The sequence below is a fragment of the Manis pentadactyla genome, chromosome 16 (genome assembly GCF_030020395.1).
Source record: "Manis pentadactyla isolate mManPen7 chromosome 16, mManPen7.hap1, whole genome shotgun sequence".
In the NCBI taxonomy this organism is placed as follows: Eukaryota; Metazoa; Chordata; class Mammalia; order Pholidota; family Manidae; genus Manis; species Manis pentadactyla.
Genome location: NC_080034.1, coordinates 8144299 through 8162382, shown reverse-complemented (window position 1 = coordinate 8162382; position 18084 = coordinate 8144299). Strand labels below are relative to the sequence as shown.

General features: G+C 40.1%; 1 protein-coding gene across 11 annotated transcripts in view; it reads left to right on the top strand.

The window, feature by feature from the left end:
• RIMS1 (regulating synaptic membrane exocytosis 1) overlaps positions 1–18084 on the top strand; it is a 426962-nt gene that overhangs the window by 251574 nt on the left and 157304 nt on the right. For 4 of the 11 annotated variants that reach the window (XM_057494219.1, XM_057494217.1, XM_057494216.1 and 1 more), the window contains exon 1: positions 4957–5323. The exons of 1 other annotated variant lie outside the window; for it this stretch is intronic. In XM_057494219.1, the coding sequence (XP_057350202.1) occupies positions 5224–5323 (100 nt within the window). In that variant the 5' untranslated portion in view covers positions 4957–5223. Of the gene's footprint in view, positions 1–4953; positions 5324–18084 lie in introns of those variants that run through there. 6 more of the 11 variants (XM_057494224.1, XM_057494223.1, XM_057494234.1 and 3 more) reach the window with 5 other exon arrangements.

Here is an 18084-nt window from a genome sequence, read left to right as displayed (position 1 = left end):
GAGACTTCAGAAGCAAACAAAAATCTGTCCTTTCACACCCCATTGAGCAGAGAAGGACACACTCGGGGTTTTAAGGTCTGCCTGGCTCCTGCCCCTGAAGCTGTTTCTCTGTGGAGCAGAGGAGGGTGGCCCTCATCCTGCCCCTCTGAGAAGCAGTCAGTCCTGGTGCTTGTCCTGTCTGTAGTCTGGGCCCAGTTCTTGCCATCTGGCTTTTATCATGTCCCTTTGACCAGGCCCTGGATTAGTGCCTTGCTTTGGTTACTAAATTCAGGTCTCTGGATCCTTGTGACAGGGTCCAATTCTGTCACCCAAATCCCTCTAGAACTAAAACTTTGCATCACCCCCCGATGTAGGAGTAAGGAGCTTGTCTGTAGATGCTGACTTCCCTGGTACCAACTCCCATATGGCACACCCAGATACTACATTCAGTGTTATTTTTCTCCATACATCAAGGGGCATCTCTGAGTCTTGCTGCTGTTCTGGATTTAATCCTTATTGCCTGTAGCCATCTTCTTTGAGTGTCTTGTTCTGTCTACTAAGCTGAGCTTCTGCATTTGGGTCTTTTTAAAAACACCTGTTCTACACCAAAGGGCAAGACTCCTTTTGATTCCAGTAAACTCTCCCGGGCATGGGTGCGCATGGGATGAGACCACGGTTGTGTCAGTTGCCTAGGGCTGCCAAGACAAGGTGCTGCAGACTGGGTGGCCTGAACTACGGAAGTTTGTTTTCTCACAGTCCTACAGGCTAGACGTCCAGCATCTAGGTACTGGCAGAATCCGTACCTTCTGAAGGCCGCGAAGGAAGGACATGTTCCAGACCTTTCTCCTTAGCTTGTAGATGGTCATTTCCCCCCTCAGCCTTCACACTGGCTTTCCTCCATGGGTGTCTGAATTCCCTCTTCTTAAAAGGATGCCCATCATACTGAATTAGGGCCATCGTAAGGGACTCATTTTAATTTAATTATCCCTTTAGTGACCACATATGGTTACATTCTGAGATCCTTGGGGTGAGGGTCTCACTATGTAATTTGGGGGACCACAGTCCGGTTTATATAGGAGGAAAGAGACCAAGATCTCTACGTGTTTGTATTCATACATGATAAATACTTACAGTTGGCATTTGTCTCCATTGTTGTTCATCTATGAAAAGCATCAGATCATCAAGAATTTTACTGGATTGATATTCAAGATCATGAAGACATGGGTATTTTTAGGCACAGCCGGAGACTGAACACATCAGGCATATTTCTTAAGCTCTATAAGCTTCCAGTTCCATAGTTTCAGGAACTGTGAGTGGTCATTGAACATAACCCAGGGACTGGTTGTAAAGATTAAACGAGGTAATGAGGTATGGCTCTGTACCTTGTACCTGATAAAGAACAAGTGCTCAGTAACTATTTTTATTTCTATGCTACCAGACAGGATGTATAAATAATACACGTTACGCGAACTGTGGGGCAAGTTGGAATGTCAAGGTTTCCCACTGGAGCTGGGATCCAATTCAAACAGGAAGACTCAGCATTGCCTGCTGGTCAGGGAGACCGACAGGAGCAATGGGAGGCGCTGGAGATGCGCACTGTTCGGGGAACGGCAGGCTTGCAGACCCGTGGAGCAGAAGGGCCCAGGGGCTGCTGACCCGGGGAGCGGTGCGAATCCCAGCCCTAACAGGGTCCCCTTGGGCAGCGGAACGACAGGAATGGATTCAACCAGTGGCCCTCCACCTTGTAGGGACAGACCCTGCAATTCCCTGGGGAGTTTTTGAAAATTAAGTATTGCAGCAGAACTAAAAGGGACTCTGACCGAGTCGGCGTGGAGCCATGCCCCCATCCATGTTAGCAGTGCAGCTGATCGAGGACTGGAGGGGTGGCTCGGGGCACATTATGACCCCTTGAGGAGCTTCCTGCTAACGATGGCAGTGTTCGGGCCTCAAGGACTAGAGAGTCTGGTTTAGTTGTTCTGGGTTTGGGGCCCAAGTATTATTACTGTTTTTTAGGGTCTCTTCTGACAATTCCAATGTGTAGTCAAGGTTATGAGCTACAGAGCCTAGTAGTCTTCAAGGACTTTTCCAGATCTCAGCCCTGACTCTTCAAAGTGCTGATTCTTCATGAAAATTTTTGTTTTGTATCATAAATGAGTTTCTTATTTAAAAAAAAAAAAGTTGCTTATTTATATTGGGGACACATTCAACTGGAAAAAGCTTTCAGAATGACTCGACTTACAATTCAGAATGGCTCTACTTAGGTTTGGGGTCAGGCTAAAGAGTTGCATATTCCCAGGTGTATTTTGGAACTGTGACGCAGGTCCTCTCTGAGTTATTTTCTGCCTGACTAGCAGGTGTGAATTCTGCCCGGATGATCGTAGTGGTTGGGAGCCGACAGGTGGGGGAGGAACAGCAGAGTGAGTGGCCTTGCACATGTCTGGAACAGAGACTGGAAGTCATGGCTGCATGAGACAGTAAGCGGAAAAGTAGTTCTGAGGGTCCAGAGTGTTACAGAAATGTCAGTGGCTATCGCTGTCTTAACTCTTGGTCGTTCGTACAGATTGGGTTATTTCACAGAAAATGAAATCTAACACTTGAGCCAAATCTCTCACGGTAGCTCCAAGTTCTCCTCACAGACTCACCTTCTCTAACACTTTGCTCTTCTTGACTAGCCTTTATATCCTGCCCTTCACACATGCTATATGCTTTTCCATCTCTGTTATTCAGTGTTTGATGTTGCACCCTTTTAAATGCCCTGTCTCTAGCTATGACTTAAAACTAAGACCAAATTTCACTTCCTCCTCTGTTCTTTTGAATTACTGTTCTCAAATTTTATTTTAATGTTCGCATGTTTATTCTTTTCCTGGAGGAACCTGTAAGTTGAAGAGAAGACACCGTGTTTCTGCATTTAAATCCGGTTTTATACTGAATAAAGTAATAGTTTACAGTGGCATACATGGAAGTACAGTTGTTGGGTCAAGTTGTACACTGTTGGATATTTCTCTTTTTTTAAATTTATGGAACTAATTATAAAAGTAAGAAACTATGGATTATATTTTTAAGTAGGGCGTTTTGAAATGATGTATTCAAAAGTGCAGTTGACGATAATTGAGACTGATAAAGGGGCTGTTTTTCCCGTCATCTTATTAAAGGATGGTACATCCCTTTAGCTTATTGACTTAATGGTCATGCATTTAGAAAAAGTACTTCAGTCTATATAGGTACTTACTTCTTCATTGGTGAACAAAAAATACTTTGTCTTGTGTGATTTCAGCTTCTTTGTTCTCAGAATTCCATTTCTTTAATTATTTTTAGTAATTTAGATATTCTTTGAATTATAAAAAGGAAACTACAATATTACTAACACTAGACATTGTACATTTCATTATGTTTTAATGAAAGAAAAAATTCAGTTATCCACAAAAGAAATTATAGCATGATTTATAGTAAAGAAATAACTGAAGGGATTTACATCAGATGTTGAGTGTCTTATATCTGGGTGATAAAATAACATGCGTTCTTCATTTTTTTTTTTTGTCATCTTTGTATTTTTAAACTCCTACCATAAACATATTCCTTTGCATAAGCTTGATTTGGGTTTCCCGTTTACCAGTCATTTATTTACTTTGCCTTTTCTTCTTTTATGCATCCTACTAGATTGAGTTGTTTTCTGTGCCTATTCATTTATTTTAGAGCTTGGAAAAATATATGTTCCTTTTCTATCCTTTAACTTAACTTTTATTAACTTTTCAGTGTGATTGTTTTACAAATTTTTATAATTGTTTATGATATTTTTTCAATTTTATGTTTTACAACTTTTTAGCAAAATCTAAAATTAAATAATTGTCTTTATGAAAGAGGACCTTAGTGTGCTTTGACTTTCCCTCTAAAATGTCCTGCTTTCTTTCTGTCCTCAGTGTTATTGTCATCTGAGAATAGGTTCAGCTTGTTTTTGAACATTGATATAAATCAATGTTAATATTATTATTTTTATAGTTAATACTTATTTAGACATACCAATGTGTTAACATAGTCTCCTGATTTCACTGTTAATCATTGCTTTTTTACATCTCACTTTTCTTTCCTGCCTTTTTGTTGTTGTTGTTGGAGCATATCTTTTATTAATGCTTTTGGTGAGAGCCTAGGACTGGTAAAATGCCCTTTGCTTGTTAGTGTTTTGGAATGATATTCTAGCTGGGTATATAGCGTAGGCTTTTCCTCTTCCACGGTTTCCTGTGCTTTGTCCCGAAGTCGCAGGGGTGCAGCGCATTTCAGGAAGCAATCTGGGGAGGGCGACCAGGGTCACTTTCAGCCCCCTTGCCTGGGGGACCTTTAGTGGGGACTGAGTTCCTCTCTCCCAGCAGGACAGAGTCAGAGATTTGGGTGTGTGACCTTGGGTGACAGAGTCACATATAGTAGGGAAAAAAAACACAGAGCAAAAAATATGTACATATTTTATACATGTACCTACATATACATGTAGGTAGGTAGATATCTGCTAGGAAAATAGAGCAATGGGAAGAGGTAATCTACCTTTAATAGTTTATATAACAGAAGAGAAACACTGTGAAAGGAATATATAATGTGCACAAAGATAGCCTAATTTCAAATATTTCTTCAGGAAGAAACACTGTTTCTTCATAAATCAAAGATGGAATAATAAGAAACACTTCCATTTAATTGATGTTAATAGTATTGGACAAAAGCAGTAGAGTTATGTTTTAAGAAATCATCCTATGGGCTGATGGCCATTTTGTTGTCATAAAGATCCTTTATTTAGCCCTCACCACAAATAAGCTCACAGCAGGACAAAGGCCACTAGTTAGAGTAATTTGGGGTTAAGTAAACAGAAGGAATGGCTAGGAGCATAGTGTCATCTGGCAGAGAGCTTATTTCCTGAGTCCTGTGGATCTAGTTAAAACCCAACAGAGATGCCAATATGCTTCTCAGTAAATGCTACCAGTCTCCACACTACCAGGCCCACTGAGGCTTGCCTGCCGTGCTTTACGCAAGCAGACCTTTGCATAGCCGCGCAGTCCTGCGATGGCCTGAGTCAGTCACGCACAGAGACTCTCTTTTGTGCTTACCGAACAGTTTGTTTCCGTTCCCATTTTTTGCTGCTTCTGACCCGCCGGTTGCTCTTGGGTGATGTAAGCAGAGTGGTGGTGGAGGCACTTCACACCCTCCTTAGATAAGATCTTGCGTGCTTAAAAGCAGGGCTGAAACCTTTGCAAGCCTGCTGCCATGTGTGCGCCTGGGACACCTGTCTCCTCGGAATGGTGGGCAGAAGCAAGCTCTGTTTATGCCGAAGAGGGAGCAGTCGGGGCTCGGCGAGCAGGTGCTGGTAAGCTTGGGACGTGCGACTCCCACCTAATCATTTTCCCCACCTGGACGCTCTCCCTCTGCGTCTGTTTGCCAGTGTAAATGTTCCCATTCTGTGTGTGTCCCGACGTGGAGTGATTTTCTTCCATTTCTCAACAGGGTAGTTTCCAGCTACCAACTTTATCTTCTTTCAATCTCTTTCTTTGAAAAAAGACCATTAGATTTACAATATAGCCCTAGAGGTTGTAAGACAATTAATCATAGTTATGATTTACGTTCTTGTGTAATGGCCAGGTCAAGAAGAATTTAAATATTAGGTCAGTGTTCTTTGAAAATAAGGAAAAGCAGTAACAAATTGGTTAATAGTATAATAGTGGGTGAGTCTGGTTTTGTGGTCAGTGTATTCCATGCTTTGCTATCTCATGGCTTATACAAAGGATGAGAAATACAAGACAAATTAGAGTCCTCTTTAGTAGAAAGTCAGTCCAAATAAATATAGGAAGTTTGTGTCACTTCTTCGAAATAATAGAGCCTGGGCTCTTGTGAAAGAGCTGAAACCTTTCCACAGACACAGCCCTTGATCCTCGACCACAGAGCCAGGCACAGAGGGTGTATGAGAAGCAAGCTCAGAACTTCAGTTGGTGTTAGGTTTTATGTGTCTTCCCAAGGGAGATGGGTCTGCTAGCTAGCTGTTGGGGTCTCGGCTGAGTGGGAGGCTATGGCATATGTGACCCAAAGGAGGGAGACATGTGGCTCAGAATGGGTGGAGTGGTAGACATGTTTTAAGTAAATACTGTTAATACACATGTTCTGAATTGACAAGATGAAAGTGGAAGGATTTCTCCTCTGCCTACATGAGACACTGCCCTCAGTGAGTGACTGTTGTTACTGTACACGGATCTCAGTGTTGGTGGTACCTGGAAATGAGGGAAAAGGTATTTTAAAATAAGGTTGACATCAGCCCCTCCTAATGTTGATTCTCTGTTGTGATTCTGTAATTATGAGATCTGTATATACCATTTCACAGACTTGCCTGGGTTTGCCGAATATTTTTTGTTAGAAATACAATTTGTTGCCATTTGATAAATTTCCTTAATGGAAGCACTTTAGAGAACTCAAGATAATTATACCAAATTAATAGAAATTCATGAGATGGGTTGAAGGATAGTTATTTGATTAATGGCATCCAAAATGATCTTATAATTTGAAGTCTTATAACCAGGTGATAAATGAGAAAAAGAAATAGAAGTACAAAAGAAGAAATACCTCAAAATGCAGGCACAGTAATAGTCGCATGCAGTGTATTAAACTGTGGGTTGGATTAACCCACATAGCTTGTGAGATTTATAGATTCTTGTTTCAGTCAAGTGAAAGTATACGGTGCCAGTCTTGCCCAGGGCATATGAGGAAGTTGGCTGTTGGAAGTGGTGCCTCTCCCTCCCTCCATCAATTTTCTTCAGTGTATTTACTGGGCCAGCATGTCTGTCTCCAGACCATGACAGTTGTATGTCTTCCTTATGACAGTGCCATGGTGAAATAAACTCAAATTCAGCAAGCATAAGACTTCAGCCCCATAAACTGCTGTTGAAAATCTTCAAATTGGAAATGTGGGCAATAGAGGTAGATGGTTGCAGGCCCTTCCCATATCACCACAGTTTTCCACACCAAGTCACTACTAGCTCTTTCACTGTGAGGTCATCTACCAAAATAATAGTAGCAGCTCCTCCCTCCCATGTGCAGCGAAAAGCTCATGCATGAGGTTTCAAGTCAGACACATCAGTTCAAATCCCAACTCTATAAATGATGTGCTTCTCAGCAAGTGAATTAGCATTTCTGAGCCTTATCTGTAATGGGATAAGTAATACTGATTTTGCCATATGCCCATGGGAATTCCATGAATTAAATAAAATTAACACACTTAGCACTGTATTTGGTCATCAATAAGCCAATGTTCATGTCTCATTCTCTTTTCCCAGCAACAACTCAAGCCAGTTTGAAGCATACTTGGAAGTTTGAGGAAAAGAAAAAATAAAGATTTTAAGTAGAAACTAAAAACATGTTCTTTTAAGAAGGGAAAAGAAGTTCAAATTAGTCATGTTTGAGGCTGTTATTTTGCAGTTGATTTGGTGATAATGAGGTGACCCATGGTTCAGTACTAATTTTTTTCTTATCAGATAATTATTTTTGACAAGTACATAAAGTCTAAGTAAACAGAGTGCATTTGGTGTAAATAGATGAAAGATGGTTCTCAGTCCTCTCTCTGTTGTCATTTAATCATTTCGTTTTCTAAAATAAACTAGAAGCAGTCTGCCTTTACTTTTCCAAATTTCCCCCAGTGGATTAGAGAAATATATCCGTGTTCGTTGTTTCTGGGAACTGAACAATGTACCACGATAAAAATGAAATTGGGGGAGTAACATGATTCCTTATCAACTAATTTTGCTGTTATTGTTGGATTCCCGTCTCAGAAGAAAAATCTAGACTATCAGTTGTGACTTTACAATCATCAAGGACCAGCACCTTTTAAAATGTTGGCTACGTTTGCCTCCCTGCCCCCAGCTTCCTGGCAGAGCCTATTTACGGTTGCCCTTTGGCTGCCTGGAGGTGAGTGCTGTGAGCACGAGGCTGGCCCTATGGGAACAGCCTGGAAGAGCGCCTCTGTGCGCGTTCCCCACAGTCGCGCCCGGCTAGCTGCCGGCTGCGCTTCCTGGTGCCGCTGTCATTGGCCTGGGGAGGTTCTCGGGAAGCTGCAGGGGAAATGAGCTGTTACGCAGGGCTTGGCAGAACCATTGTCAGTGAGCAATAATGCGACCAAGTCACATCAGGTGAGTGTCCTGTGGTTCACAGGCCAGCAGGGGTCTGCTGGACTTCGCCTCTTAGCCCATGGACAACTCAGCGCGGCCCTTCAAGCCCCTGCCTGAGTCCTTTCACCTGCGCCGGGTCCAAGGGACCACAGTGTTTCCCTTCGTGCCTCTGCCTGCAGGAGGGTAACGCCTGTGCACTGTTTCAGGGAATGGTTACTTACGGACCTGCCAGGGCCTTGGTGTTTGCTGGGGGGAGCCTCCTGAGCACAGCGTGGAGTACTACAGAGGGATGCGGTGTCAGGGAGAATCTGCGCGCTGCAGAGATCTGTTTTGATGACAGCAGCGCGCGTGGCCCTGCCCAGTGTCACCCTTGTATAAGGTTGGACACTGCTGGCTTTCCTTGGTTTTGATTTAGAATGCAAGGACCACGGGGAGTTTTATGTACAATTTCTTTTACATTTTGCTGGATTTTTTATTGTGCTGTGGCTCTGCTGCCACTGCCGGCTAGAATTCAGTGATCTGCTGCCAGTGGCATTTGTTTAACCTCTCCGATGCTGCTGTCCTGTGTGCTGGGTCTCCGCAGTTCCTACCACTTCATACGTTGCACTCAGGAACAGGTAAACTAAGCTATAATGTTGATATATAATGCAACTATATATTAATGTATTTTCATATACGTTAATATGCAGGGATGTAAAGTTAATGAAATATAATGTTTATCTGAAGAATAAGGTCTTAAAATGCTTCATTTAAATTCTATATGTAAAGGATAAGGAATATTTTGCTTTGAACATGGAAATGACACAAATACTATTCTAGAATACAGTGGCCATCACCTAGTTGTATTATAGGAAGTCACTTTCATGTTTACTGTTTAAGTGAATAACTGAAGTATATGTTAAATGCTACAATTTAGTATTTAACTCTCACCTTGGTATACATAAAATGCACAGTTCACTCAGAAAGTGTACATTTTTCTGACTGACCAAAGACAGTTGTTTTCCCTGTTTATTGAATTCCACTAAAATTAGAAGGCTTCAGAGCTTAATCTTCTTGGAAATAGAAAGATAGCAGTTTGTATACAGGCTGTGTTGAGGCTGAGGCTACTGGGCCTGGCTTCCCCTGCGCAGTCGTCCTGACTGTGATTGTCGAGCGCATCATGGAAATGCCTGCGCTTCTGTGCAACGCCAAGCTGTGGACTAGGAGGAAACTGTTCAGATTCTGGGAACAGAGCAGCAGACAGAAAGAAGGAACGGGGATTGCAGGCTTTTGGGTCAGAGGTTTGGGTGTGTGACCTTGGGTGACAGAGCAATTAGCCTCTCTGGCCCTTGTTTCCATTCTGCCAGTTTGAAGAAAGACTCACTGTTATTCTCAGTGGGAATGGCATAATATTTTTCAGATGCTCAAGATCATCTCATGATGGTTTCTGTGTAGAAAAACACCACTGTCAGTAAATTATTAAAGGTATACAGCTTTCTTGATAGAGGGGGAAATGGAGCTCTCTTTGATTTTCCTTTCCTTGGTAGCTGAGGTTTTTTTGTAGGGGAGATTATAGATCTTTTAAATTAAACTGCTGAATCTCTTTGGCTCCATTATAACTATTTTGCCAAATAGGCATTGGACCAGCCTGCGGTGTCCTGAGGGCACCGCTGTGGCCTGGGCTCCTGGGAGGGGAAGAGGCCTGGCAGAGGATGCTGCAGCCCTAACTGGACTGGGTGCAGAGGTGGCCATGGGCAGAGCTCTGCTCGCTGCTCCCTGCACTGCCTCAGGAACCAGAGCCCAGCTGAGGGCGGCCCAGGAAAGCCCCTGCCTGCTCTGCTCACCACATGACTTCCAAGAGGTCGTCCTCCCACGGAGGGCAAGCTCAACTCCAACAGACCAGAGGCCACTGGAAAAGCGGCAGCCAGCCACTTCCCACTTGCAAAGTATGAATCAGATTGCTGCCTACGCTAGTAAACATTCATGAGTCTAAACAGATTTCAGTATCTTCCTTTAGGAGAACAGAGGATTTACAGTAAATTGGGTCATGTGCTTGCAGAATGGCCAATAGTTGCTTGTGATGAAGACCCTGAATCTTGTGTTCATGGCCATACTTACAGGGTCTTCCTTGTGATGGACACCTGCCGCTTTGAGAGAGGCTGAGGCAGTGATGTTCACACGCCCACACATTTGCAAAGGAGACCAGTGTGATCAATTTTTCTCTGTTAACCTCTGAGGAACCAATTTCTTTGAGTTTATAGTCTCTATGCATATATATAAGAGCTCGTTAACTTAGTAAAGTGATTCTCCGTCATGCAGAAGTTTACCTGCTCAGGTCTCTTCAAACTTTCTAATTTTATGTGATGTTGTTCATTATTAATGCATGCTTAAAAAGCTTTTCAAGAGAAGGAGGTATTTTCATTTGAGATATTGCCCGTGAATGTTCCTGGGAAGAATTCTGTTAGAGAAAGGATAGAAGTCATTTGGAAAACAAAGACAAAGTTAATCTCGGCGAACAGCAAGTACATATTCTTACCTATACCAGGTAATCCACAGACACTTTTAATAAATAAAATAAATACTTTCTCATCTCAATTTTCTGAGACCAGGGCGATTAGGAAGAAGCATGTCAAATTATAAAAAAGAAGCCAATGAAACAATTAGTAATTATAACAATATTAATAAGAAGACTTTAACAAAACTTATTTTCATGCCTGTATATTGTAGGCTAGTGAAATGGGTTTAGATTTTGGATAGGCTGCTTTAAGTAGGCCATCTTTTCTCTTTAAGAAGGTAATTGTCATGATTATACAACGAATTGGTCAATTCATTGCAGAAATGTAACCAAAAACTTTGCATGCTTAGTTAATTTAAATCAGTTGTTTCAAAGAAGGTTTTATATGAGTTGTGTGAATTTTAAAGACCTAGAAGATAGTCTAACAAACTGTAAATACTGAACAAATTTGAAAGCTGACCTCAGAAAAGGGGGCATATGGATTGTAATAGATGGTGGGGCCTAGCAAACATGTTTTCAGTCGTGTAATATCTGTCATATATTTTAGATTTATTAATAACTTTTGAAGTTTATTTTGTAACAAGAAGCTGTTAACCCCACAATGTTTTGTTTTTCGCTTTTTTTCCCTCTAGAGAATGCTTAGCCCTTGAACCTTAATGTTAACTCTAAGCAGGTCCAAATTGAAATGATTTATTACTCACTTTGAAGTTTTACTTTTTTTTCAAAATCTGTTTTCTAATAATTTATTCAGATTCCATAAAGTTTATTATTTTTTCTCTATATTTTCCTTTCTAGCAAATGTCTTTGAAATTATTTAAGGCACAGGTCAGGGAAGCTATATTAGCACATCTGTACATCTTATTTCTCTTGCCTATTGATACTAAAGGCTCTTTTTTTGTTTTTATTTTTTTGAGAGGGCATCTCTCATATTTATTGATCAAATGGTTGTTAACAACAATACAGTTCTGTATAGGGGACTAAATGCACAGTCATTAATCAACCCCAAGCCTATATCTCAACAGTCTCCAATCTTCTGAAGCATAACGAACAAGTTCTTACATGGTGAACAAGTTCTTACATAGTGAATAGGTTCTTACATGGTGAACAGTGCAAGGGCAGTCATCACAGAAACTTTAGGTTTTGATCACGCATTATGAACTATAAACACTCAAGTCAGATATGATTATTCATTTGATTTTTATACTTGATTTATATGTGAATCCCACATTTCTCCCTTATTATTATTATTATTTTTTAATAAAAAGCTGAAGTGGTAGGTAGATGCAAGATAAAGGTAGAAAACATAATTTAGTGCTGTAAGAGGGCAAATGTAGATGATCAGGTATGTGCCTATAGACTAAGTATTAATCCAAGCTAGATAAGGGCAACAAAACATCCACGGATGCAGAAGATTTCTCTCAAAACAGGGGGGGTGAGGTTCTAAACCTCCCCTCTGTTGGTCCCCAATTTCTCTCCTGATGACCCCCCTGTGACTGTGTCTGTCTTAGGTTGTTCCTCCCTTGAGGAATCTTACCCGTCTCTGGCTAACCAGTCATCTTCCGGGGCCATACAGGGAAATGTAAAGTTGGTAAGTGAGAGAGAAGCAATATTGTTTGAAAAGGTTAGCTTTTTACTTCTTTGCAGATTTATGTCCTGTGGCTTCTATGCCCAGCATTTGTCTTGAGGTATCTTTACCACTTGGAAGAATTATGATACTCGGTAATTTTTGATATGAGGCACTAATTCTACTAAAGGGTTGTAATTAGGAAGGAAGAAGAAAAGCTATAGAAGTAGCCGATGGAAGAAAACATGGAAAGATTGATTATTTCTTTGACATATCTTCTTGTAGAGTAACTTCAGCATGTATAGGTTTTAAACTACTACTTAAATTGTGCCCACACATTAACATAATAGGAATACAGCTACATAACAAAAGCAGACCTGCAATTACCAGCCATAGCTAGTGAAACCAAGAAAACCAGTTAGGTACCCTAGGCATTTGTGAAAACTTATCAATGATATAATGGATATTGTCTAACTGAATTTGAATAGTTTGAGAAAAATCAGACAAATTAAAACAACACATTCCTGGGAACTGTTCACATCCCATATGTTCTTTTAACAGTAGATAGTCTGTAGTCGCACGATTTTGGAGTGCTGCAACTTGCACTTCTCCTAATTCTTGGTTGAGTTCTGACAGTATAGATCCAGTCAAATTTTTTGTTTTACTGTATGCACAGGCCAGCTTAGATGTCTCCTTCTTCATTCCAATGGCAAGTCCAGGAACCAGTGGGATGACTGCAAGCTACACCTGCAGCAGCGCCAGGATCTTTGTTGAAGTTTTTTGATGTTCATCTTCTGGAATGACTCTTCCAGAGGATGTTGTTGTTGGAAGTTCTTCTTCATATTGTATCTTAATTCATTTTCTGTGTAGCCAAATTAGGCTTTGATCCTCTGTATAAACATGAACAAACCCCTTGCCCACACTTTGATATGACATTTATACCATTGTGAAGAACCTATTGGAGATCACCACACAGGAACTGCTTTTTTTTTTTTTAAGAGAAAGGAATATTATCAGAAAAATGTACTTCCATAGCTGATCATCTGACACCCTTTGAAAGATCAAAATTAAGGATATGTAAAGCATGCATTAATCGTTGATTTGCAGTTAGTTTTATCTTATCAGGGAGGAGTAATCCCCCTTTTCTTTCTCTTTTTATTTTTTTTTGTTATCATTAATCTAAAATTACATGAAGAATATTATGTTTACTAGGCTCCCCCCTATACCAAGTCCCCCACAAACCCCATTAGAGTCACTGTCCTTCAGCATAGCAAAATGTTGTAGAATCACTACTTGCCTTCTCTATGTTGCACAGACCTCCCCTTTCTCCCACCCACCACATTATACATGCTAATCATAATACCCCCTTTCTTCTTCCCCCCCCCTTATCCCTCCCTACCCACCCATCCTCCCCAGTCCCTTTCCCTTTGGTACCTGTTAGACCATTCTTGGGTTCTGTGATTCTGCTGCTATTTTGTTCCTTCAGTTTTTCCTTTGTTCTTATACTCCACAGATGAGTGAAATCATTTGGTATTTCTCTTTCTCTGCATGGATTGTTTCACTGAGCATAATACCCTCTAGCTCCACCCATGTTGTTGCAAATTGTAGGATTTGTTTTCTTCTTATGGCTGAATAATGTTCCATTGTGTATATGTACCACTTCTTCTTTATCCATTCATCTACTGATGGACACATAGGTTACTTCCAATTCTTGGCTATTGTAAATAGTGCTGCGATAAACACGGGGGTGTATCTGTCTTTTTCAAACTGGAGTGCTGCATTCTTAGGGTAGATTCCTAGAAGTGGAATTCCTGGGTCAAATGGTAAGTCTATTTTGAGCATTTTGATATACCTCCATACTGCTTTCTACAATGGTTGAACTAATTTACATTCCCACCAGCAGTGTAGGAGGGTTCCCCTTTCTCCACAACCTTGCCAACATTTGTTCTTGTTTGTCTTTTGGATGGTAGCCATCCTTACTGGTGTGAGGTGATATCTCATTGTGGTTTTAATTTGCATTTCTCTGATGATTAGTGATGTGGAGCATCTTTTCATGTGCCTGTTGGCCATTTGGATTTCTTTTTTGGAGAAATGTCTGTTCAGTTCCTCCACCCATTTTTTAATTGGATTATTTGTTTTTTGTTTGTTGAGGTGGGTGAGCTCTTTATATATTTTGGATGTCAAGCCTTTATCAGATCTATCATTTACAAATATATTCTCCCATACTGTAGGGTACCTTTTTGTTCTATTGATGGTGTCTTTTGCTGTACAGAAGCTTTTCAGCTTAATATAGTCCCACTAGTTCATTTTTGCTTTTGTTTTCCTTGCCCAGGGAGATATGTTCAAGAAGAGGTCACTCATGTTTATGTCTAAGAGATTTTTGCCTAAGTTTTTTTCTAAGAGTTTTGTGGTTTCATGACTTAGATTCAGGTCTTTGATCCATTTCGAATTTACTATTGTGTATGGGGTTAGACAGTGATCCAGTTTCATTCTCCTACATGTAGCTGTCCAGTTTTGCCAGCACCATCTGTTGAAGAGACTGTCATTTCACCATTGTATGTCCATGGCTCCTTTATCAAATATTAATTGACCATATGTGTTTGGGTTAATGTCTGGAGTCTCTAATCTGTTCCACTGGTCTATGGCTCTGTTCTTGTGCCAGTACCAAATTGTCTTGATTACTATGGCTTTATAGTAGAGCTTGAAGTTGGGGAGCGAGACCCCCCCCACACTTTATTCTTCCTGCTCAGGATTGCTTTGGCTATTCGGGGTCTTTGGTGTTTCCATATGAATTTTAGAACTATTTTTTCCAATTTGTTGAAGAATGCTGCTGGTAATTTGATAGGCATTGCATCAAATCTGTATATTCCTTTGGGCAGGATAGCCATTTTGACAATATTAATTCTTCCTAGCCAGGAGCATGGGATGAATTTCCATTTGTTAGTGTCCCCTTTAATTTCTCTTAAGAGTGTCTTGTAGTTTTCAGGGTATAGGTCTTTCACTTCTTTGGTTAGGTTTATTCCTAGGTATTTTATTCTTTTTGATGCAATTGTGAATGGAGTTGTTTTCCTGATTTCTCTTTCTGTTGGTTCATTGTGAGTGTATAGGAAAGCCAGAGATTTCTGTGTGTTAATTTTGTATCCTGCAACTTTGCTGTATTCCGATATCAGTTCTAGTAGTTTTGGAGTGGACTCTAGGGTTTTTTATGTACAATATCATGTCATCTGCAAATAGTGACAGTTTAACTTCTTCTTTACCAATCTGGATTCCTTGTATTTCTTCATTTTGTCTGATTGCCGTGGCTAGGACCTCCAGTACTATGTTGAATAACAGTGGGGAGAGTGGGCATCCCTGTCTAGTTCCCGATCTCAGAGGAAAAGCTTTCAGCTTCTCGCTGTTCAGTATGATGTTGACTGTGGGTTTATCATATATGGCCTTTATTATGTTGAGGTACTTGCCCTCTATACCCATTTTGTTGAGAGTTTTTACCATGAATAGATGTTGAATTTTGTTAAATGCTTTTTCAGCATCTATGGAGATGATCATGTGGTTTTTGTCTTTCTTTTTGTTGATGTGGTGGTTGATGTTGATGGATTTTCGAATGTTGTACCATCCTTGCATCCCTGGGATGAATCCCACTTGGTCATGGTGTATGATCCTTTTAATATAATTTTGAATTCTGTTTGCTAATATTTTATTGAGTATTTTTGCGTCTACATTCATCAGGGATATTGGTCTGTAATTTTCTTTTTTGGTGGTGTCTTTGCCGGGTTTTGGTATTAGGGTGATGTTGGCTTCATAGAATGAGTTTGGGAGTATTCCCTCCTCTTCTATTTTTTGGAAAACTTTAAGGAGAATAGGAATTACGTCTTCTCTGTATGTCTGATAAAATTCTGAGGTAAATCCGACTGGCCTGGGGGTTTTGTTCTTGGGTAGTTTTTTGATTACCATTTCAATTTCTTTGCTCATAATTGGTTTGTTTAACTTCTGTGTTTCTTCCTTGGTCAGTCTTGGAAGGTTGTATTTTTGTAGGAAGTTGTCCATTTCGTCTAGGTTTTCCAGCTTGTTAGCATATAGGTTTTCATAGTAGTCTTTAGTAATTCTTTGTATTTCTGTAGAGTCTGTCATGATTTTTCCATTCTCATTTCCGATTCTGTTGATGTGTATTGATTCTCTTTTTATCTTAATAAGTTTGGCTAGAGGCTTATCTATGTTGTTTATTTTCTCAAAGAACCTACTCTTGGTTTCACTGATTTTTTTCTATTGTTTTATTCTTCTCAATTTTGTTTATTTCTTCTCTAATCTTTATTATGTCCCTCCTTCTGCTGACTTTAGGCCTCATTTGTTCTTCTTTTTCCAGTTTCATTAATTGTGATGTTAGACTATTCATTTGGGATTGTTCTTCCTTCTTTAAATATGCCTGGATCGCTATATACTTTCCTCTTAAGACTGCTTTTGCTGCGTCCCACAGAAGTTGGGGCTTTGTGTTATTGTTGTCATTTGTTTCTATATATTCCTTGATATCTATTTTAATTTGATCATTAATTCATTGATTATTTAGGAGCATGTTGTTAAGCCTCCATGTGTTTGTGAGCCTTTTTGTTTTCTTTGTAGAATTTATTTCTAGTTTTATACCTTTGTGGTCTGAAAAGTTGGTTGGTAGCATTTCAATCTTTTGGAATTTACTGAGGTTCCTTTTGTGAGCTAGTTTGTGGTCTACTCTGGAGAATGTTCCATGTGCACTTGAGAAGAATGTGTATCCTGTTGCTTTTGGATGTAGAGTTCTATAGATGTCTATTAGGTCCATCTGTTCTAGTGTGTTGTTCAGTGCCTCTGTGTCCTTACTTATTTTCTGCCCACTGGATCTATCCTTTGGGGTGAGTGGCGTGTTGAAGTCTCCTAAAATGAATGCATTGCATTCTATATCCTCTTTTAGTTCCATTAGTATTTGTTTCACATATCCTGGTGCACCTGTGTTGGGTACATACATATTTAGAATGGTTATATCCTCTTGTTGGACTGAGCCCTTTATCATTATGTAATGTCCTTCTTTATCTCTTGTTACTTTCTTTGTTTTGAAGTCTATTTTGTCTGATACTAGTACTGCAACACCTGCTTTCTTCTCTGTGTTGTTTGCCTCAAATATGTTTTTCCATCCCTTGACTTTTAGTCTGTGCATGTCTTTGGGTTTGAGGTGAGTTTCTTGTAAGCAGCATATAGATGGGTCTTGCTTTTTTATCCATTCTATTACTCTGTGTGTTTTGATTGGTGCATTCAGTCCATTTACATTTAGGGTGACTATTGAAAGATATGTACTTATTGCCATTGCAGGATTTAGATTTGTGGTTACCAAAGGTTCAAGGTTAGCTTCTTTAGTATCTTACTGCCTAACTTAGCTCGCTTATTGAGCTGTTATATACACTGTCTGGAGATTCTTTTCTTCTCTCCCTTCTTATTCCTCCTCCTCCATTCTTTATATGTTGGTTGTTTTATTCTGTTCTCTTTCGTGTTTCCTTTAACTGCTTTTAGTGGGTAGTTGATTTATTTTTTGCCTTTAGTTAGTATTTGGTTGGTCTGCTTTCTTTGCTGTGATTTTATTTTCTCTGGTGATATCTGTTTAGTCACCAGATGTCTAAACTCCTAAGAGTGCTCCTGTCTAGAATAGTCCCTCTAAAATACTCTGTAGAGGTGTTTTGTGGGAAGCAAGTTCCCTCAACTTTTGCTTGTCTGTGAATTGTTTAATCCCTCCTTCATATTTAAATGATAATCGTGCTGGATGCAGTATCCTTGGTTCAAGGCCCTTCTGTTTCATTGCATTAAATATATCATGCCATTCTCTTCTGGCCTGTAAGGTTTCTTTTGAGAAGTCTGATGATAGCCTGATGGGTTTTCCTTTATAGGTGACCTTTTTCTCTCTAGCT